The 23,593-nt window shown below is 31.4% G+C and overlaps 3 protein-coding genes across 12 annotated transcripts in view; 1 reads left to right on the top strand and 2 right to left on the bottom strand.

Annotated features, from left to right (window-relative positions):
- Positions 1–20,034, bottom strand: part of LOC144852424 (1-phosphatidylinositol 4,5-bisphosphate phosphodiesterase beta-4-like) — a 47,829-nt gene extending 27,795 nt beyond the window's left edge. Inside the window, exons 1-5 of one of the 2 annotated variants that reach the window (XM_078710223.1) lie at positions 19,840–20,034; positions 12,076–12,217; positions 5,101–5,181; positions 3,740–3,799; positions 1,398–1,550 (exon numbers count right to left, since the gene is read on the bottom strand). In XM_078710223.1, the coding sequence (XP_078566349.1) occupies positions 1,398–1,550; positions 3,740–3,799; positions 5,101–5,181; positions 12,076–12,159 (378 nt within the window). In that variant the 5' untranslated portion in view covers positions 12,160–12,217; positions 19,840–20,034. The remainder of the gene's footprint in view (positions 1–1,397; positions 1,551–3,739; positions 3,800–5,100; positions 5,182–12,075; positions 12,218–19,839) is intronic. The other variant, XM_078710224.1, reaches the window with a different exon arrangement.
- LOC144852267 (uncharacterized) lies at positions 5,641–9,647 on the top strand. The gene is made up of 4 exons (XM_078710044.1): positions 5,641–5,659; positions 6,408–7,438; positions 7,613–7,892; positions 9,595–9,647. Exons 1-4 carry the CDS (start codon positions 5,641–5,643, stop codon positions 9,645–9,647), a joined length of 1,383 nt encoding a protein of 460 aa, XP_078566170.1.
- A 238-nt stretch (positions 20,035–20,272) lies between the features above and the next one.
- LOC144852420 (1-phosphatidylinositol 4,5-bisphosphate phosphodiesterase beta-1-like) overlaps positions 20,273–23,593 on the bottom strand; it is a 42,483-nt gene continuing 39,162 nt past the window's right edge. For all 9 annotated transcript variants that reach the window (XM_078710210.1, XM_078710215.1, XM_078710218.1 and 6 more), the window contains one exon: positions 20,273–22,759. Coding sequence is in view for 2 of the 9 variants with exons in the window: in XM_078710215.1 (XP_078566341.1) it covers positions 22,743–22,759 (17 nt within the window). In the remaining 7 variants the exon portion in view is untranslated. The remainder of the gene's footprint in view (positions 22,760–23,593) is intronic.

Below are 23,593 nucleotides of genomic sequence, written 5' to 3'. Positions count from 1 at the left end.
TAAATGTATAAAACATAACCAAGGCACAAAGTGTATGTTAACAATGTGTATTTAATGTTGTGAGTACATACTGTAGATTACTACCTCATCATTTTCTAAATTGTCGTAGTAAAACTGAATCACTAACATGATTAACATGTTCTATGGTAATGTGTGGATCATTCACTAGTTGTTGTTTAGACATCAAGTATAAAGCTGATCAAATGAGTAATACTCAAGCTCACTCTGTCTACACTAGTGTGTGATGTGCACAAATATGGTAGTGTCCATATTTAGGCACATAACATTTTTTTGTCACATAAAGTTTGATAGTGTAGACAGAGCTTTAGATTCTCATGCAGGATAGCAATATTGGTGGTTTTACAATTTTTTTTTTAAAGTATTTTATTAACACAATGTACTACAAATTTAGCATGATAAATATCAAAGATTAAAGTGTAATAATATGCCTAGTAATAATCCTATCAAGGGATATGATTAACTGTTCACTTTATTTCAGAAAGAATAAAAATTCTATAACATAAGAAACAATAAAAAATTGAAAATCACACTAAAATAGGATTTTCTCCCATTTAGTAAAGAGATTGGAAGATTGAGATATGAACATAAATGCTGGATATATAAAGAGAACTGTCAACAACAAATAAACAAAATTAACGAGTATGGAATATTAAATTAATTAATATGAGATGGTAGAAATATTAGAGAATTTGACTTTGGGTGAAAACTTAAAACAGCGAGGGATTTAGCTGTTAAACCGTGACAATCTATTTTGTGACACATCCTGTTAATTACCCAGTCGATGTCCATCCGCTGTAATCGGTTGAATGTGAGTTGGCTTAAAGCATGCTAAAAAGAACGTAGGTATCGACGCTTTAATTAAGTCTTGGGTTTGAACCGAGAGTACAGTTTGTAGATGATATTTGATAAATTAGTTGTGTTATTGCTAACAGTGGGGTTCTATTTGTTAACAATGTTTAACAGTGACTATAGTATTTGATTCACTGATAAGCTACAGTGGTGATGATAGTAACGTTACACAGAACTGTGTGCCTGGAATACACAGCAAATATGCTATTGCATGGTTTTCTGTCATGGCATTCATATGCATTTACACCAGCATTTTGCCTGGACGCCTATGACAATTTGTTTTGTTTTTGTTTTTTTATATATATTTAGGCAAATTGCCAAGGATAACCATAAGCAAATTCATTCATTATCCTTCTTCTTAAAGGTGGCAATCTCGTTCACAAGACAAACATATACTGTACACAAGATGCTCTACATAAACAAAGTATTATTACAAGTCTTTGGGAGTGGAGTTGTCACCCTTGGATTGGTAGCCAAGCATCATAAGATATAGAGACATACACTGTATGCAATAATGATAGACTTACCTGTGCTGTCTCACTATCAGAAGCAATCATACGCATGTAGCTGATGTTAACGAGGTCTAACCCGCTGCACACTGTTATTGTCCTGTTGTTCAGATCTCCTTTGTTGTCGATGATCTTCTGAAGTTTTTCAAAATAAATCGGATCTTTCATGTCCTACAAGACAACAACACAACTTTATTAATAATAGTTTATAATTTTCTCTAAAAAAGGGGGCGAGTTTGAAAGTATTAAATACTGGATAAAGACAGTTAAAAATATAAGATTAGAATGAGGGTACGTTTATTGTAAATAAACTAATATGAAAATAATGCTTAAAAAAGAATAATGTTTCAACTCCATCATGGGGTCATTATCAAGTCCAATGAAGAAATTCTAAAAAGCAACTAATTATATAACACAAATCAAGGGTCAAAGTTTAAATTACAAAAGACCTATTCTATTGGCTTAAATGAAAATCTAAAAAAATAAAAATATAAGAATATGCTAAAATAATATGGAAATTTGCGTGAGAATAAATTGTCTGTTATTTTGACTTTGAGTGGTGAAGATGAGTGTAGAATATTCCATCATGAAGAGTATCATGACAATAACGGTTGTTGGCATGTGTCAATGTTATCACATTAAGATATCAAAACTCTTATAATGTAATACATTATCTATTCAAGGTGACGAGCAATTCCCATAAATGATTCCAATATAATGCTTGGTCTGTGCCAGCATTCAACACTTTCTGACTTATTTTAAAATAATTATATAGCATTAAATAACATAGGTTTTAATAGTAATGTTAAATGTAATGTTTTCAGTTAGTGTTGTGTATGGGTTTACTACACGGTAAACCTTGGTTCCGACTTGAACGCAACGATGTAGGTGATACGCATGTGAGTTGACCAATCACAAGCGTTGGGTGATCTAAGTATTTAGCGAAAATACATGTTTAACAAATAAATATATTTTATGTTTAGCAAGCATTGCCTATATACTGTAGCTATTATTTTTGTTAAAAATGACATTATCTTAAAATGTACTTTCTTGTAATAATTTATTTTGCAACATATGAAGCATCTCATGCCGTGGGCTCATATATGTAATTAACGTTTGGTTGCAATCTGAGGCCTTGGAGGTAAAATTAATGAAGATGAATTTAGAAAAGGTTAACACGGAAAGGGTAAAAGTTGGTAGGTGTCTACAGCTGCTCACAATGCACTTTTTAATATCTATATTATAATAGCACTAAACCTACAACTTTATTCTCTATCCTTCTAAACCGCGTGATCTGGTTCAAGCTGGGGAACCTACTGTATTAACTATTATTATTTTTTTGGTTAAAAATGCAAGTTTTTAACCAATTTAAAAAACTTGTTTATTATGAGATTTATAAAGAATTTAAAGTAATAATTCTAGTGACCATCCTTCAATTAATTGTTACCATATTAGATTAAGAGTAGAGTTAAGTGGCATTTCAAGAACTCTGTCTTTCGGTCTGATTAAATCTTTTTATTTAGAGTTCAAACAGTACCCTTCAATACAATGTTATACAACTGCATAGAAACTTGTCTCAAATATTGCAAATTAGCGATTTAAGAAGATAAACAATATAACCACACTTAATTTGAGCAAATAAAGCTAAGAACTTAATGCACTACTTAAGATATGCTACGAGTTAGACTACTTGGCTATTTGTCAATCATGCAACCATGCTATAGCAATTGTCCGATAATCATATCTTTTTTAATAGCAGTTTAATGTAAATTCTGTATATAATATAAGGGTGAAATATGGTATTCCTTTTCATCCCATTGGGACATAGGCCACTGTTTTCGTATTAAACCCCTACTATTTCTGATAGATGCAATGGTCTCTTTAATTGCACACAAGCCAGAAACCCTTATCCTAGAAGACTTATTCTACCACCAGAACTATGATCAAGGAGAGCGCCCTCAACCTGTGTCGAATGCTTTGAGAAATGTGAACAAATTTAACCAGGTCTCTTTTAAATCTTATAAAACCATTTTCATAACAATGAATGAATAAAAAATAAATTTTATTTATATTACTGAATATTTAAAATAATATGGTGGCCATTTTAAATTCCTGCTCTGTTGCCTAGTTGACACTCTAGTAGTTTAATAGTATCTCTATGGTTTTATGTCTAGTATGGTGGATCATTGTTACAGCATTAGTATTCACATTGTAACTTAAATAATTGCATTCTATTCATTATTTGACCACAGCACTATTATATCTGTTTGAAGGTTAAGACGATGAACTTAGCAAAGATACTTAACCTTTGTTTACAAAGCTAATTGGTATGTTAATTAGATTCAATTGCATCTACTTACTCTTACACTGGCTCCCTTCCTGATGTCATTTACTTGTGAGAGATCTAGGACTTGTCCTTCCTGTCAATCAAATTAACAAACATAACATTTATTATTTTGCAGTTACAGTAGTTCAGACTGGTAGGTGGGGAAAACATAAACGCGCTAAATTACATTTTTTTTCAGGTAAATAATTTTTTTTAAAATCCAATTTGAATAACTATTATGTGACATTAAAATGGCATATTCAACAAAAAAATTTCAAAAATGATTTTTTCAGGGGAACAATATATCTTTAAACTTATTTTCTCATGCATCCATGGATCAGAGTTTAGGTAAACATGTGATTTAATTTATGAAATATTAATTGTGTAAATTGAGTTAACATGGCGATAAAATCAATAGGTACAAGTTCCTATAATCGACTTAAATTCTTGAAAAATCAATTAAATAATTCTATAATTCGTGTGTGAGCATTCAAGTGAATAGACACCGAACCTGGTAAAAAACGTACTGTATTATTATTAGCTTTCAATCTGTTGTTGTTAGGTCTCCTGATAAACATTACAACCCAATTAATGTACTAATTTAATGACTATCATTTATGAATTCTATTAATTATTAATTAATAATAACCTGTTTATAAACAAAGATTGTTCATAATGCCTTTAAATATAATAATTAAAAGTTAATTAATCATGTAGCGATCTTACAATCCCATGACCGGATAATCCCATATTTGTGTAATTCCACCCAATTTAGGCTAAATCCAGACATAATGTAAATCCATTGTTATTGTAATCCTAGTAGTATAAAATAATCCCATTACCTACTTTTCGCCGAAATCTATAAACAGGCCCCCCTGAGACTATTCTTTAAAATTAATTGATTATTGTATTCTAACACAGCAGGTGAAAGAAGATCCGTTACTACATCAAGTTTGATAATATAAGAACTAGGTCATATCATAAAGGTCAAACGCTACTGCCAGTAGGGAGACAGAATGGTGCATATCACTATGGATTATCAGTAAAACCAAAGAATATATCAGAAGAATGAGTAATCCATGGTTTTCCGTGTAAAGGCCAATTTACACAGACGAGTGGTAACGGTAATAAAAATATAGAATCTATGTTATTCCTTATGACCATTTACACACAACGCGGAGCGGATGGGCGGTTTCTGCTCAGGATAGATAGATTGTACGTGGGACAAGCTACGCAGTTTTTCCGCTTACCGTTACCACTCGTCTGTGTAAATTAACCTTTAACTAATAACATTAATGTTTTCTGGGATGTATTATAACTTTGTGACGGTCACACTAATCTAAACCTAGACCACCGGTAGTGTTGTCATGATGCTAACATCATGTTTTTGTTTACCTTTCCCTCGCTTTTCCAGTAAATGAAGAAGCCATACTCGTCCACCTTGTACATACATTTTGTCTCAGTTATCCCGGTATCCTACAAAATCACAAATATATAAATAATTAAAAAGATATGTCGAACAAAATTATCAAAAATTTACCGTCATTATGGAATTGAATTAATGTATGTTTGTTATATTTTGTCTGAAATATTCCGACTGTAAAGCTCTGTCTACACTATCAAATCTGTCTACACTATCAAACTAGTTTGACAAAATGTGCCCACATATGGTAGTGATATGCCCAAATATGGTAGTGATATGACATCATGTCCATATCACATTTTTTTGTCACATAAAGTTTGATAGTGTAGACAGAGCTTTAATAATGTAAGTGCAGTCCCTTTATCGTAAATCAAAATTTATCTAATAACATTATTCGTCTTTATTTCACATCATACGGATCTCAACATTTATACGTAAACCTAACAACCATTAGGAATCATGATACATGATTAAATAAACTGGGTTAATGAAGAAAAACGATTCATCACAAAATGACAGGAACGTCGCATTGTAAATAATTTATACAGTATAATAATATAAGAACTGGTGTTCAGACCATACAGTGGATGACAAGTTGATTGTATTATTTGATCAATAATGATTATTGAGCAAGTACACGTCCCTAAGACTTAACAAATTGATTACACAAACAAAAAGTGAGAACTGTAGTATATAAAGCATCATTCACCTGCATAAACAAATAATGGCCTAATTCTCTCAGAGAAGAGTACTTAATAATTATAAATCAATTGAACACCCCCATCAGTTAATGGTACAAACATACCACCATCATCATTTTTTTATTTTGAGTTGAGAGAAAGATCATTGCCAGTTTATGTAACTAATGTAAGGGCGTGTGGCGCAGTGTGTTGAATGTTAGATTACTGATCGGGAGATCGGGGTCGAATTCAACTCTCGCCAGATTGCTTGTATCTAGGCAAGATATTTTACTTACATTTGCCTCTCTCCACATAGGTGTATAAATGGGTACCGATTAGATCAAGACACAACTTTGCACTGATTACTAGCTGCATTATGGGTGTATAGTATATTTCCATACGTGTTTGATCCAAAAAATGGGGTAATAATGTGCTATGTAAAGCGCCTATAGGGCACTATAGAAATGTGGTAATTATTATTATTAACTTAGCAACAGTAGGCATGGAAAAAGATTTTGATATTGATGTTACATGATAAATTCTACTGTACTTCAATTCTGTGGAAAATGGTGATGATGATGATAATGACTGTGATGAAGATGACGATGATGATAATGACTGTGATGAAGAAGACTATGATGATAATGACTGTGATGAAGATGACGATGATGATAATGACTGTGATGAAGATGACTATGATGATGATGACTGTGATGAAGATGACTATGATGATGATGACTGTGATGAAGATGACGATGATGATGATGACTGTGATGAAGATGACTATGATGATGATGACTGTGATGAAGATGACTATGATGATGATGACTGTGATGAAGATGACTATGATGATGATGACTGTGATGAAGATGACTATGATGATGATGACTGTGATGAAGATGACTATGATGATGATGACTGTGATGAAGATGACGATGATGATGATGACTGTGATGAAGATGACTATGATGATGATGACTGTGATGAAGATGACGATGATGATGATGACTGTGATGAAGATGACTATGATGATGATGACTGTGATGAAGATGACTGTGATGAAGATGACTGTGATGAAGATGACGATGATGATGATGACTATGATGATAATGACTGTGATGAAGATGACTATGATGATGATGACTGTGATGAAGATGACTATGATGATGATGACTGTGATGAAGATGACGATGATGATGATGACTGTGATGAAGATGACTATGATGATGATGACTGTGATGAAGATGACGATGATGACTGTGATGAAGATGACTATGATGATGATGACTGTGATGAAGATGACTGTGATGAAGATGACTGTGATGAAGATGACGATGATGATGATGACTGTGATGAAGATGACTATGATGATGATGACTGTGATGATGATGACTATGATGATGATGACTATGATGATGATGACTATGATGATAATGACTGTGATGAAGATGACGATGATGATAATGACTGTGATGAAGATGACTATGATGATGATGACTGTGATGATGATGACTATGATGATGATGACTATGATGATGATGACTATGATGATGATGACTATGATGATGATGATAATGACTGTGATGAAGATGACTATGATGATGATGACTGTGATGATGATGACTATGATGATGATGACTATGATGATGATGACTATGATGATAATGACTGTGATGAAGATGACGATGATGATAATGACTGTGATGAAGATGACTATGATGATGATGACTGTGATGATGATGACTATGATGATGATGACTATGATGATGATGACTATGATGATGATGACTATGATGATGATGATAATGACTGTGATGAAGATGACTATGATGATGATGACTGTGATGAAGATGACTATGATGATGATGACTATGATGATGATGACTATGATGATGATGACTATGATGATAATGACTGTGATGAAGATAACTGTGATGAAGATGACTATGATGATGATGACTATGATGATGATGACTATGATGATGATGACGATGACTATGATGATAATGACTATGATGAAGATGACTATGATGAAGATAACTGTGATGAAGATGACTGCGATGAAGATGACTATGAGGATGATGGCTATGATGATGATGACTATGATGATGATGACTATGATGATGATGACTATGATGATGATGACTATGATGATGATGACTATGATGAAGATGACTATGATGAAGATGACTATGATGAAGATGACTATGATGATGGTGACTATGATGATGATGACTATGATGATGATGACTATGATGATGATGACTATGATGATGATGACTATGATGATGATGACTATGATGATGACTATGATGATGATGACTATGATGATGATGACTATGATGATGATGACTATGATGATGATGACTGTGATGAAGATGACTGTGATGAAGATGACTGTGATGAAGATGACTATGATGATGATGACTATGATGATGACGACTATGATGATGACTATGATGATGATGACTATGATGATGATGACTATGATGATGATGACTATGATGATGATGACTATGATGATGATGACTGTGATGAAGATGACTATGATGATGATGACTGTGATGATGACTATGATGATAATGACTGTGATGAAGATGACTGTGATGATGATGACTGTGATGATGATGACTATGATGATGATGATGACTATGATGATGATGACTATGATCTGTGATGAAGATGACTGTGATGATGATGACTATGATGATGATGACTATGATCTGTGATGAAGATGACTGTGATGATGATGACTATGATGAAGATGACTATGATGATGATGACTATGATCTGTGATGAAGATGACTATGATGATGATGACTATGATGAAGATGACGATGATTATTCTAATGTCATCTGCAATAATTGATAGATGTTAATAGTCAATAGTATATTGACATGGTAATTACATTTATCATCCTATACAGACTTTGATCTTATAATAAATAAATTGAAAATAGAAACCTAATTACCCTGGCAACTCATACTTTTAATCTTGACATGACTTAATCAGTTTTGTCTGCCTTATTACTTTTAGTGAATCTTAATTTTAATAATTACCAGTCATAATATCATTTTAATAATTATAATAATCCAAACAAACATAATTTGACTTATCATTATATTTTGTATCATAATTTATTCGCATTTTATTCAATTAAAATTTCAATTTAATGAGTATTAAATTCAAGCAGTATTCCTATAGCCATCAATTAATTTCAGGAATACTGTAGAAATTATTTTACTGGTATAAATGAGTCAGACATACAAGTACTGTATTTGCAAAGTATTATAATAATAGGAAAGAAGATTACTTCTACTAATACTATTACTACAATAATAATTATTCTATTACTGCAGTTACTGCAGTAACTACATTTTAGTTATGGCAACATTGATGTATGATGTATGTATGAGGTAGTCACTACGGAGTGCACAGAATGATTACCCAAAAGCTAGTTAAATAATTGTAGAAACAGGTTAAAGAGTAAACAACATGTAATTACTGCAGTATCTGCAGTAGAATAATTTGATATGGTTCCTAAAGGTGTATTGTGAATTCAATTTCAATTTCTACACAGCTAATACGGCTCTACACTTTTCCCCCAGTCTTTTTCCCCCAGTTTTTTCTCCCTATTTTGCCTTCCCAAATACCAACTGCTGCCCAAGGAAGTATGCAAGAATTGTTGTCAACCAACAAGACAACTTTAAAGAAGGATTTTTTTCTCACGCATTTTAAAATTCTTTAATCTATACAATAACATATCAGTAATGTTTTTTCTCCAGAGTCTGAAATTAATAACATCAAGAAGAAGAAGAATATTGTTACTTCACCATAGGGATTGTGGGTAATGGTTGTATTATTTCCCACGAGTCTTAGAAACATTATAACTAGGAACTCGGAATAAGGTAATGAATACAATAAATTAAATTTATACTAGTAACTTATTCAATGTTAATGTTATAGTACTGTATGGGTACATTCTGTATTTTGCTTGTCTTTACTATTTGTTTGAAGATTTAGAAAAATGTTGAGACTCCACCAGCTTAAAATAATATTACAAAATATGATTATGTAATCATGGACCTATAAGTTAGATAGGTCCACCATGATACAATTATACCCACTGGTCTTAAATTGATGGTATTTAGGTAAACGGCATGACATAACTAGATAATCAGTCATAGCAATTAACATAAGGTTGATTTATGACTGTTGCCTGTTATGTTATACAGTAGGGTATCATTAATGATTCACCTGAAATAATCTGAAGGTATTCACAAATATATTACTGACAAATGTTTACTGGTTAAGGCCAAGGCAATCCAACATAAGTACACTGAGCTAGCCTTACCAAGATAAAATATCGTAACAGTCCTTTGAACTTATGTCTGGCTGCGACAAACACCAAAAGTACTGTACCATGTACATATTCTCTGCGGCGTGCGGTGTCTGTTAAGGGGCGTGGAACTGATCATGTCGCAGCCACAGATAAACCAGTTGATCTCTAGAGCTCAGTTACCTGTTGTTAGATTGCCTTGCCTACCTGTCCCATGTGTCCCCTCTCCCTCCCCTCCTCACAAAACCTCAGCAGAAACGAATGTTGCTCTAATGGGCCAACAGACAATTTTCTATTGTAAGATTTGATTGGTTACTAGTGTTGAAGGAAATCATGTTTGATTATTACATCATGATTGTTTGGAAAAACATTTCTATAGACAAACAAAATCAAATTTATCTGATAGTAATAAAGCATTGCGATAAACATATTTACAATGCAATATTTACAGTTTACTGGAGATGAATAACACCATATTAAATTTATAATAAACTTTAATATAGTCACATTGAATTGATCATTGAGGCATTTATCATGCAATATGTCATTCATAATTATAATATAATACTGGTGGTATGTTTATTTTGTTGATTTTGCTGGAAATTATTACCAATTAATGTATTGAGCAAATGTTGTTTTAGCAATTATGCAGCACAATGCTTAATTAGACCACACCCATCAGACCACACCTATCAGACTGCATCAAATGATGAGTTTCAAGGCACTAATAACATTTTTTTTTAATGTTAAAATTTTTACAAACAAAAACCAATTTAAATTGATGGATCTATAAAATGGTTGACAAGATGGAAAATATACGGTCAATCGATTATCAAATTAAACAACAACAGTACTGTCAGTTATGTCAACGAAATCAACATCTAGGTCTGTCTAGCAATATGAATAATAGCTGGGCAACTAAAATTGATCTAGGCTAATTCTGTTTTTTCCAACGATCCCACGTTCTTTTATAGTTGATCCCACTAATTAATCAAAATCATAGAAACGATTTATTGTAAAGCTAATTTAAGTGCTTTTTTTTTTCTATATTTAGTACAATCGCTCTCCAAAAATGTTAGTTCCGATTAACTGCCATTTTAAATGTTAAATTGTATGCCAAGCCAAGACAAAAATTGGTGGTGCTTTTCGGATTTTCGCCGTAGTTTGTTTTTTTCCTATAAAAAAGCTGAAAAATATACACACGATCTTAATAATGTTGAGCATGCCATAGGACAGTTAATTTTATCATGTGACTCACAATTGTCCAATCAAATTAGGTGTTTTATATTTATTATGTACATAGAGATTTTAAATAAAAACTAGATACATCTATGATGAGAATGTTAGAATAATAGAGCAGGTTTAGCACAGTTAATGAAAATGCTAAATTGGAATGATAAATACATTGAATACTCTCTTTGATAGAGATGTATGCTACATGTTATAGTTAACAAAAGATAAACGCAATTACATTATCATTTAACAATCCAACATTGATAAAATCACCTTCTTTAGCGTAGGATGTAGTGGCCTTTACGTACAATGATTTGACCTTTGCGTGGGATGAAGCAACCTTTGTATTGGATCAAATATTCTACACCTCATCTACAGCAGCAATATTGAAAGTACTTATTAACTAGACCATAATGGTTAGTTCAAATCTATGCATGATTACCCAGTTTATTTTGACGCTTTCTACTTAACTTTCAGCAAAAAGCAAACTAACATGTGTCAATTTAGCCTCTTAAAATTCCTATGTCTACTTATACTCTTCTACTTATCAAAAGTACAATATCAGACTTTCTTTTCTTTTATAGACCATGAATAATAAACGTCTTAAGACATTTCTATGTTGCTTTAAACTTATTCTGATTTAAAATCAGAAGCCAGAAATAAGGAAGAAAAGAAATTACATGAATCTACATACCTCATCCCAACGATCAAACGTATTCCCTTCTCGCATAAAATCTGGAATTGGAACTTGCCATTTGAATTCATACAGCTTCGCCATGTTTAGGAATTAGCATAGGTCCCGGAGTGGACTCACACACACAGCCCTTGTATTCTACCTGCAAATAAACAAATTATGATGGATGACAACAGTGCATATTATTTTGTTTAATATTGAATTTTAATCTACAATCTAAAGTAACAACTGTGTTACTGTTACCAGGACTGTGTTTACATTATTTTAGATATCAGTAAACGAACCGCAAAAAACACCTGTATTATTAAAAAACATGGTCATGCATGAATGATTTCTCAATGCTTAAATTCCACGCATCACTGATTTCTGAAGACTTGCGTGTATTCATTAGGTACCCTCATTACGTGTATTAGGCTTCACAGTATACTCATTGTACTAAGCCACTTGCCAGCTGGTTTTAGCGTTTTTTTAGTGTAATCACGATTCCTTTGACAATCAATAATTCCTCGGACATAACCTACCTATTGGTTCAGTTCATTTCCAATAACCAATGTACTTTAGTTAACCTTGGAATATTCATCATTCTATTTTTATTATCAATTATGTATCATTCATTCATTCGTGGAAAATTACTTTGATTTATTGCTGTCATTTGCATAAAAAATACACATAGAAGATATGCTTGCTCTCTGAGATATACAAAAAAAGATAAATGAAAAACAAACAAAACACGCTATACTGACAAGCATTCAGTTCCCGAATGGTAGCTGGATAAAAGATGTTACAAAACCTATTTGTATGAGAGATGATGGACTGGTAACGTCTAACGCTACGTAACACCTCAAATACATTGTGCATGGGATATCATATCTAACAACAATCACTTGACTTACTCACTGATTGTGAAATGTAAAACAGTAACTTTCTAAAAGTCTTTCATGATGTTCATGAAAATAATCCTGTTTAACTACAACAAACCGTGCAAATAATTTAGGCAAGGACCAACAAATTGCTGTGTACTGTATACCCGACACTATGTGCCTAGAGTATTAGGATAGCTAACCTCCAATTGGCATATACCAAACACTATGTGCCTAGAGTGTTAGCTAGCCTCCAAGTCGTGTATACCCGACACTATGTACCTAGAGTGCCTGGATAGTTAGCCCAGAGCGTGTTGGACTACTACTAAACTCAGACTAAAAACAGTTCACTGACCATAAAGTCATTATTACACAAGCTTCAAAATGTCATTCAAATAATTATCAACGCCCACAACTTCCAAACAAAATGTTAACAACTCTATTTAAGCATACTCCATAAAAAATGTACAACTACAACTACTAGTTAAATTTACTTTCAATTCGTTCAATGAAAGCCTTAAAGCAAACTGCAATAAAGGAGTTGGTTGAATGGTTTAGGAAGAAAGCCATGTGGCTCCTATTATCCTTGGAATCTGAATACAAAAAGCTATAGAATACACAAGGTACTCATCAATATACAACACACGCACATTATTTATACTTGCTGTTCTTGCTATCTCAATGTAACAATGCTGCAATGGTAAGGCCAATAGGCCCTTCCGCATACAATTTTGGAGCCACATGAATTTTTAACTATCAGTATTTGCTTTTTTTTAAATGAAAAAAAAAATATCTTTCAATTTACCAAATAGTTAATAAATGATTGTCATTTTAAGTTTAGTCAACCAAGGTACCAAAACATGAGAAATATCACCATTTTTTAGTGTCGAACACAAATATATATCCTGGATATAAATTATTTTATTAGGTCTCTGATTTTCTACTAAAAACAAAATTTGATTTATGTTTGAGTATTGATTGTAATTTTTATAGTTTAAAAAAGCTTGTTGGCAGCCTAAGTTGGTCCTCGGCCATCGCAAATTGTAAACTCCCCATTACTGTACCTCTTGTGAATGACTAAATATATTAAACCCAACAAGCCTGAGGTAATCAACTAGGGTTTTAGCAAATATTAATTTACATAAATAAGAATTAATGTTTAAATACATACATTTGTATTGATTTGGAACTACCAATAATTAGGCAACAAATGCGACGACCTCATTGCGCTTTAATGTACTGTAACTGCTGCAGATTGTGACATTTGTTATGCGACACGACGAAGGCTAACTGTAGGCAAACAGACTATTGTTATGAAGGACTTATGCGCATGCTTAAAAACCAACAAGCTATATTATATAAAGGCAACTACGCTAATTCAGAAATAGAGGTAGTTGTCACAGATGATATCAAAATGCCTGCATAGATATTTGTTAATCTGCTTGTAGTCTTTGGTATGGTTATACACAATCAAGAACAATGTAGTATGCAAATATAATAGAGTATTTCGCTTTCTTATGCAAATATTTTCTAATGATGAATAAAGTATAATGCAATACTGTAATACTTTATTCAAAATTGCATTTTAAGTCTATTGTACTGCTTTATACATTTTTAATGCCCTCCTAACCCTTTTGAAAATTTCATGAACAATATCTTCGATTTCAAAATATTTTCAATACAAACTTAATGATGGTATTGTATTGAAATTATGTAGTGAACGTCTTTTAATTGGATTTAAATAATAATAATTTAGGTTTATATTATGCAAAAGACTCAATATGCTTTCAAATAAAGCATAAAATGTCAGAAAATGAGGAAAAAGACAAGTTTAAAAAAGGATCTGGAAAAGAAAAAGGTAAAAATTGTAAAGGATGACAGAGGCCCAAGAAAAAGAACGAATACCATAATGCACTGTTGACAGATGAATGAGTACTGTAGATACTCCAAAAATGTTAATTTCTTGTTTTATCAAAATATACCGATAAAGAAATTTTAATATGGATTTAAATAATAATTATAAAAACATTTTTTCATTTCATCATAAAATATGATTATTCGCCAGTATTTATTAAATTTTAAATTAAGAAAATATGAACCAGGTTATTATAATAACAAGTGTACTTTACTTCATAAACACAGCTTACGTACAAAATAAAAAGCATAAAATAAAAAGTCGATGCTTAAAGCCAATATTACCATATAGAATGATAGGATACAACAATCGTATACGGTACCTGCAATTTACATGTTAATTATTCCAACTATAACGAGATTTATAATAACTGTTAGAACCTTCCATGTCAAACATAAAAATAGGAATGTGAACTATACATTATATTAGCGCAGCGTACTTTAATACATTAGATAGGCATAATATTAAAATTCTTCAGGGATCAACTCAACATATTTAGCATAAAGGTTGTCCCTAATGGGATCAAGTAAATGCAGAGTATGCTGTCAAAGCGTATCTACACTAATTCTTTGCCGTAGCCAACGTCTGCGACAATTACTTCATTTATAAGTTCATGTACAATTTACTAAATTAATTATTTTAAATTCGATGATGTAATCCTCTTCCTCATGATAGAGATGACGTGAAAATCATTATAATCATCATGATTTAGACAATGACGATGATAAAGTTGATGGTGATTATAATAATGATTTTAAAACCTTGATACTCTCAAGCGCAATTGCGTTTGCAAAGATAAACTGATTCACACAGTATTATTTTTTACAGAACACACAGCGAATAATAATAAGTGCCTATGGAATACATAGACTTGTGATACAATTTGGTGGGCAACACTTAAGTTGTGTAGGTGTGTATAGTATGTATGTGTATGTATAGACCGTATAATATCAAGTATAGTTATCGGTATGTATTACATTCACGTGGGCAATGCTTATTCGACAAACAATATTACAATGAATCCAAAGCTCTGTCTACACTATCAAACTAGTTTGAAAAAAAGTGTGATGTGCTCAAATATGGTAAGATATGCTCAAATATGGTATATATGGTATATGGGCACATCACATTTTTTAGTCACATAAAGTTTGATAGTGTAGACAGAGCTTAACAGCAATACAATTCTGATTATGTATTGTTTCGTTATGCACAGTAGGGAGACGAGAAATGGTTAATTCTAAACAGTATTAATATGCAAGTGTATCAATATTTTATTATACAAATATTGATATTGCAAATAGTAGAATAAAAATGTACCTATTGTAATGTATTGATTTTTAACAATAAGTAATAGCATATCTTGATTCGCACTTCATCCAATGTCAAGGTAACGAGGAATCGTCATAGCAACTTATTACATTGTAGGGTTTTTTTAATTTGTTTAAATTCTACCAAACCATATACTTAAATACATGTTAGCAGTGCTAATAATACCAAACCATACTCTATACATGATAGCAATGTTAATAATTAGGCTATCAAGTTTCTTGTTTAAATGTAGCTTAATTAAAATCTGCATTTCTGATGACTTAATGAGTAAGAACAGAGATGGAGAAAAGAATAAGTTAACTTAAAAGTCAGTTGACAAACTGCATGAAATTCTACACGAACTGGAGCTAAGGTTTTGTCAAAATGAAAATAGAAAGACCAAGGATGAACAACGTTGGCACTTTATTAATTTGATTTCTAGAAACATTAACTTTTTAATTTACAGGTACAGGACAATTGAACATACACAAACCAGTTAGTAGTCTATGGTGAGTGCTGCTTATACGGATATAAACCGACAAACCGACTGCGATCTCCAGACGGAGGGCTTTGATACGAAAATTTACAAGTTCTACTGTAATTGACTAATCCATCAACCACACCCTCACGTGGGTCAACATTTCCTGCACCAAGCACAATATTTTTAAACTGGTTTCAATACCAAATTTGTTCTTTAGCTTACCATTACTAACTACAGATAAGGAGATAATAAAAAGATTAGATAGAAACAGATTAGATACAAGAGATTAAATTTGATGATCACCAGCCATTGAAGAATTGCATGATGGGATGGATCCATCATCAATCAAGTTAAAATTAAAGACCAACAACACTTTCCTGTTGCTATGATATGAAAAGCACATCATCAGCAAATGTCAAGTATGAAATTGGCTGTAGGCAAGAAATGCAGTTTATTGACCAATTGATCCAACAGTGTTTGAAACCTTTTCTATTTCAATGAGGTATTTGAACATGGTAGGCTAACAATAAAGGTTGTCTATATTAAGAGTGGTTGTTCAACATCAACAAGATTTACTTTATTCCTTACAAAAGCTGTATATCCTCTGGAATAATCCCACCCCCACACGAAATTGGGTGGGACTATACAGAAACCCTGGTTCAGGAAAAAATGATCATTTTTGTAAAAACTCATGTGAACTGGCTAGAGAAGCCTAAACATCCAGACCAAAAGTCAATACTGGGACTATACCCAGGGATATGCCGGTTTGTGATATCAGACATAAAGTAGGAGGTGGGATTAGACCCAAAGTGGAATTGTACCCGAGGATATACAGTAATTGGAGATTATAATTACTATAAAACTCCACTTTGGATTCTTAATAAATAGTTCCTGGCCATAGAAATATTACTAGTCTTATTCAACCACTCCTATTATAATTGGCCAGAAGAGTATTACTTTAAGTTTAAAACTTGTTACATATTCCATAAGGATTATTATTATTTTCATAATGTATTCTACTCTTAGTAATTAGTCTTCAGATAGAGACTATTGTTGGGTTATCCAGGTAAGCTAGGCACAAAGTATATTCACTACAATTACTTGGCAGTAAACAGAATGTTCACAATGATCATGATGTCAAGTGACCATGGGATTAACATAAAAATTGGATTAGTTTGTGCTAAGCATAAATGTAGCTTTGTGTGTGGGTGTCATGATAGATACTGTATGCTGTATTTATATTGCTTTAGTAGTAATCTGTATTTACTGACTGCTGTGATTAATGACAATGATAATGTTGATTGATGATGATAATGAGATTATTGTAGATCAGAACAAATGGATACAAACTACAAAATGGTTTGAAATACAATGTACTGTATATGATGCAGTAAACTGTACATGTAACAAAAACAAAAAACATTTAGAAAAATTATTATTCTTAATATTATAATAGTTAGGTACACATTTATATTCATGATTTTTAAAATATCCTTTCTAACTTTTAACATCATTTTTGAGTGATTTAAAACCAAAATATCTGTTCTATTAAAGCTCTGTCTACACTATCAAACTTTATGTGACAAAAAGTGTGATGTGCCCAAATATGGTAGTGATATGCTCAAATATGGTAGTGACATCATTGTGTCCATGATGTCACATATAGTTTGATGATAGTGTAGACAAAGCCTTACTTGTGATTTTAGGATCATTTTTGAGTGAATAATACATATTGGATAACATGACATACCTTCACTACAATTAAACATGTTAATAAATTATGTTGATTTAATTGTTTCACAATGAGAGTGACATGCTGAACTAATGAGTTTAAAGAAATCAATAATGCAACGATAATTAATAACATTATAACAAAAACGATGTTTAATTATTTTCATGAAATGATGGATATACATATTCATCTCAACTTCAAATACACATAGGACTAACTAGACCCAAGATACTGGTAATTAGAGACAATCGTATAAATAAATGAAAACAACATAGTAATGTATAACAGATAATGAGTTAACACACTGCAAGAATTACAAAATATCATTTATGTGTACTACTTAATTATCCTGTATTGGTATTCAAAGATGGACATTTTTTTTTTATTCACAAAATTATATTTTGTTATTATTACCTTCATTTACCTCGATGTTGAGACTTAATAAAGCCATAGCTTGTGTTCTGTCACTCTATTAATTGTCCCGAGATTTGACATAGTGACACATGTATGAAAACAAGTTGTCATCATTGATGACTTCAGATCGTTATTGAATAATTAACTCCGCACAAACTGGTTCATGATTTTTTTTTTCATCATATTTTACATTTGAGGCCATGCGTCATTCTACACAACATAATCTTCTTTTAATTATATTTCAAAGCAAAAACCAGTTAAATTAAAAATTGATAACATTTAATAATACCAAACATTATAATATATTGTAGTGTCTGCACAGTTTTCATTATTATGACAAATATATTATTTTGATTGCTTTTGAATGAATGATGTGAAGAGACACTAGCTTTTGGAGCAGATGGCCAGTTGTACTGTTAACAAAGGATCTATTTAGCTTGGAGGTTGGTTTTGTTTTTTGCAAAAAGGTCATAAGGATACTGGTAGCCTAGAGTAAGTTTAGAAATATTTGCTAGGAGAGAAACCGAATTAGAATATTGGTCTAATAAAATAAGGTTTCTCGATACATAATACACTACTTGATATTAGTCGTGTTTGTAATTGAAAGTAAATAAAAGTCAAAACATATCATGGTTTGATATCTAAGTATTCTTATTAGGCGTTTGTTGAAGCTGAAATACAAAGTATTTTAAAATGTTTTGCTAGGCCTAGTATAGGCCACCTAGGCCTAGGCTATTATTTTTATTATATTTTTAAAAAATCATTGGATTGTCATATAAATTTCAATTTCTTCAATAATTCTAAAATTAAAATGTTACGCAAAATGCTTATATTTATTAAAAATGTTATTATTGCCATCTAGGCTAGGCCTAACTCTAGCCTAAATAGCCTAGTACAGCCAGTAGGCCATATGTATATAGTATAACAGTTATATAGTCTAGGCCCTACTACTGCATCTAAACCTAGCCTAGCTAGCAGGCTGGGAAGGACTTAATTAATTATACAGCCATCATCATCAACTGCCTAACTAAAAAACACAAAAAAGACCTCTCACCAATCGCACGAAGGATATTTCAATATCGTCAATATCATCCAAAGATCAAAACATATTCCATCAACTAATTGATGGATTGTTCATTTCAACATCATCTTCAAAATACGGCAATATCCGTTGCAAATAAGCTGTCAATGTAACGGAGCTCCGTGGTTGTGATGGTGGCCCCTCGATAATTCCGATCAAAGCAAAGATAAGCAATGTTGCTCGCCTGGAGAATGCTCCTCCTCCCCGCGAAAGTAGCGAGCTTGTTGGAAACAGCGACAGAAAAATCGACTGCTAATTCCAAAATAAATAGCACCCTCTATAGTTTCTCTATATCAAAACTTTTTAAAATACTTAAAACATGCGACGTATTTTCCAAAAAAAAAAAATTAATTCATAGATATTATTTTATATTGATATTTTAATGAAAACTGCACAAAACACCAAATCAATTGAATTTAAAAAGTGTATTACAATTACACCATATTTTTATCCGAAATTGTAAAAAGCAATGCAGTGGTATAATAGCTTTCTTACTTACAATATTGCTTTATAGAAATAAGCTTTTAGCATACTTATCTCAATTTTAAATACAATCAATGCATAGTAGCATCACATGATAAAAGTAATATTTCAATATTAAAATACTTTGCATTTCATACACGATTATAGGGCCTAGTGCTACTACAGATTGGTGGATTCATTCATAATTTTCACAAAATAAATTGTTATTGACTATTAATCATAATACAAAATAGAGAATTGTTGTTGTTAGTAGTGGTAGTGTAATATGGTTCATGTTAGGATACATTAAATGTCCTTTACTATTATTTCATTTACTTATTATATTACTACTACAGTATTTAAAACAATGCTGATGCCATAACCATTTGAAAGACATAAAAATACAAAGTTGTTATAGTAAAAATGGAAAGGCTGCAAATATTAGTCGTTTTAGCTCTGTTTAATTAGTCAGGCCTACAACAGGGCCTATTAAAGGACCTACCACAAGGCCTAAAACAGGGTCTACCATAAGGCCTAAAACAGGGTCTACCATAAGGCCTAAAACAGGGTCTACCATAAGGCCTACAACAGGGTCTACCATAAGGCCCACAACATGGCCTAGCACAAGAACGACAGCAGGGTCTACCAACACATTTTTTCCATTAAATATCAATTTGTTTTTAAATACAATATCATTTTTTTTCATCATACCGTCGTACTTATACAATTAAAATTACAATGCAATGTTAATAAGTTATTAATTTCCCACACATTTATACAAAAATATAATTATTTAATTTACATATTGGCATTTTACATTTGTGTCATATAGTGATATATCATTTTAAATATATTTAAACAAAAATAAATCATACATATATTAAATCCTATATTCAGCCTATCTATGAAATTATATCAACACCCAATTAATAAAGAGCATTTCAGTTAGAATACAAGGAATTTGAGAAGCAAAAAAACCCTGTAAAACAATGTTTCTATTATTTTTGTTGGCGCTTAGTTGGTGCTTCAAACATTTTATGAATGAATGAAAAGAAAAAATGCTACAGGATCTGTGCTAGTGGTACATATTATATTCTGTATTGTTCTTGTGAATTTTTAATTGTTTAGTTTTAATGTAATTCTTTCATATTTGTAATAACCTTGTCTCTAGTTTTTAATGCAAAAATTAAATAAAAACACAGTTGTTTAAAACACACATAAAATATATAAAATTGTACATAAAATGTATTTACAGAAAAAACTTACTTACCGTTGAAAACTCCTAAATTTCATTTCTAACTTGTGAACTATTTGATCTTTATATTGAAACTATATATTGTTGACATACTTTTAAATGTTACGAGATCGTAATAGATATTTCGTATTTTAATATTTGAGACTATAAAATGCTTCTCAATTCCTTTAATGAAAGACATGCATTGAAGGCAATAAAAGCGGTGAACAAAAATAAATAAAAAAATAAATAATAAACAAACAATAATTTACTAATATTAATAATGCACAAGATATTAATTATGAAATATCAGAAAATTTGAATAAATTACTGTAAAAATAGAAAAATAGATTAACTTTTGGGGTGGTGTTCAATTGTTGCATTCTGTAGTTGAAATAATTATTATGTTGCTTTCCCGAGTTTTAATTGGTATTTCCCAATTGATTTTACCTTCTGGGTTTTTACCTCTTTTACTTCCGATCACTCAATCTATTTTACTTATTTATGATTTGCCCTCTCTACATTCAGAATTTATCCCCTTATACAAATTCTTATGATTACTTTTTACTACTTTTATTATTACTATCATTATTATCATATTATTATCATTATTATTGTTATTATTATTATCATCATTATTATTATTATCATTATCATCATCATTATTATTATTATTATCATCATTATTATTATATTAAATCATAAATATGACAATAAGTATTCAGCAAAGTAAATAATTAAAAATGTAACAAATAATAATAATAAAATTGAAAAAATATTAAGAATTAGTAATATTAAAATTATATGGAGTCAATTATTATAACTTTTTTTATCAAAAATGCATAAAGTAATTAAAAATGACATTCCTAAATATCTAGACAATCTTTATATGTTCTAAAATATTGTGGTTTTGTTTATTTAAGAGATAATTTTAAAATTATTTAAAAATACATACAAACTTTGTTACAGTTTTTAAAATTTCAGAATATTTCTTATAAAATATTAATACGAAAAAGATTTAAAAAAAAATGTTCTAAATGGATTTTATGATAAGCAAAAATTTTAAAAACAGCATTTAAATGAATATTTATTTGCTTTTAAAATAAAGAAGTTTGAAACGTTAAAACCTGATCTTTGGTGAGATTTATTTGAAGACTTGAGGTCGTCTTGCATGCAATATCTACTCATGCAAACTCTCTGCAAAAAAAAAAATATATATAAAATAATAAGGTTTAAAAAAAACTCTTGTTCGTCATTCAAAGTATTAAACTTGATAGCAAGCAAAACATATTTTTAGGTTTATAAATGTACTCACAAGTACCAGGGGTGTGCTTTAGTACCAGGGGTGGGGTTTGGAACCAGGGGTGGGGTTTGGAACCAAGGGTGGGGTTTGGAACCTGGGGTGGGGGGAGAAGTGGGGTTTGGTGCCAAGGGATGATCTGCACGGAAAACACCTTATAACAAAACATCTTCCCATTGCATAGTTTCTAGTCTTGTAAATGATATACAGATATTGCATTTGGGAGCTTTTGATTTGCGACAATCCGATGACCTACACATTGGTTGTTGGGCGTCGCCTGGACATAGAAACCACCAAAACTGTGCCAAGGAATCATGTGAGGGTATATGTCATCACAAGCGCAATTAAACAGACTTAATATTAGAACAAAATGCATCATCACAAGTGCAGTAACAGGTTAACCTATATAGTGTGTCAAGCTGGTACACAACATGCAAACATAAAAGATCCATCATTAATTATTAATAGTTTGATAATGGTAGGCTTTGTATAGCAGATGTATTACAATGTGCTAAAAAAAGGCAGATATTTTCATTCACATATCTGTAGGGGTACACATTCTAGGAGGCTTTCAAGTAGTCTAAGCAATCTAGCTCCAAAAATAGTAAAACAATGAAACAAAATGATGATGATATTGAATGCATATGAGATGAACTTCCACAAAACACGCCTTGGTGACACATCGGTATGCAAATTTATTCAAATATGCATATTAAGTTTAAAATATCTGG

Source organism: Antedon bifida, chromosome 9, assembly GCF_963402885.1.
Source record: "Antedon bifida chromosome 9, ecAntBifi1.1, whole genome shotgun sequence".
Classification (NCBI taxonomy): domain Eukaryota; kingdom Metazoa; phylum Echinodermata; class Crinoidea; order Comatulida; family Antedonidae; genus Antedon; species Antedon bifida.
This window is presented reverse-complemented; position numbering and strand designations above follow the sequence as displayed.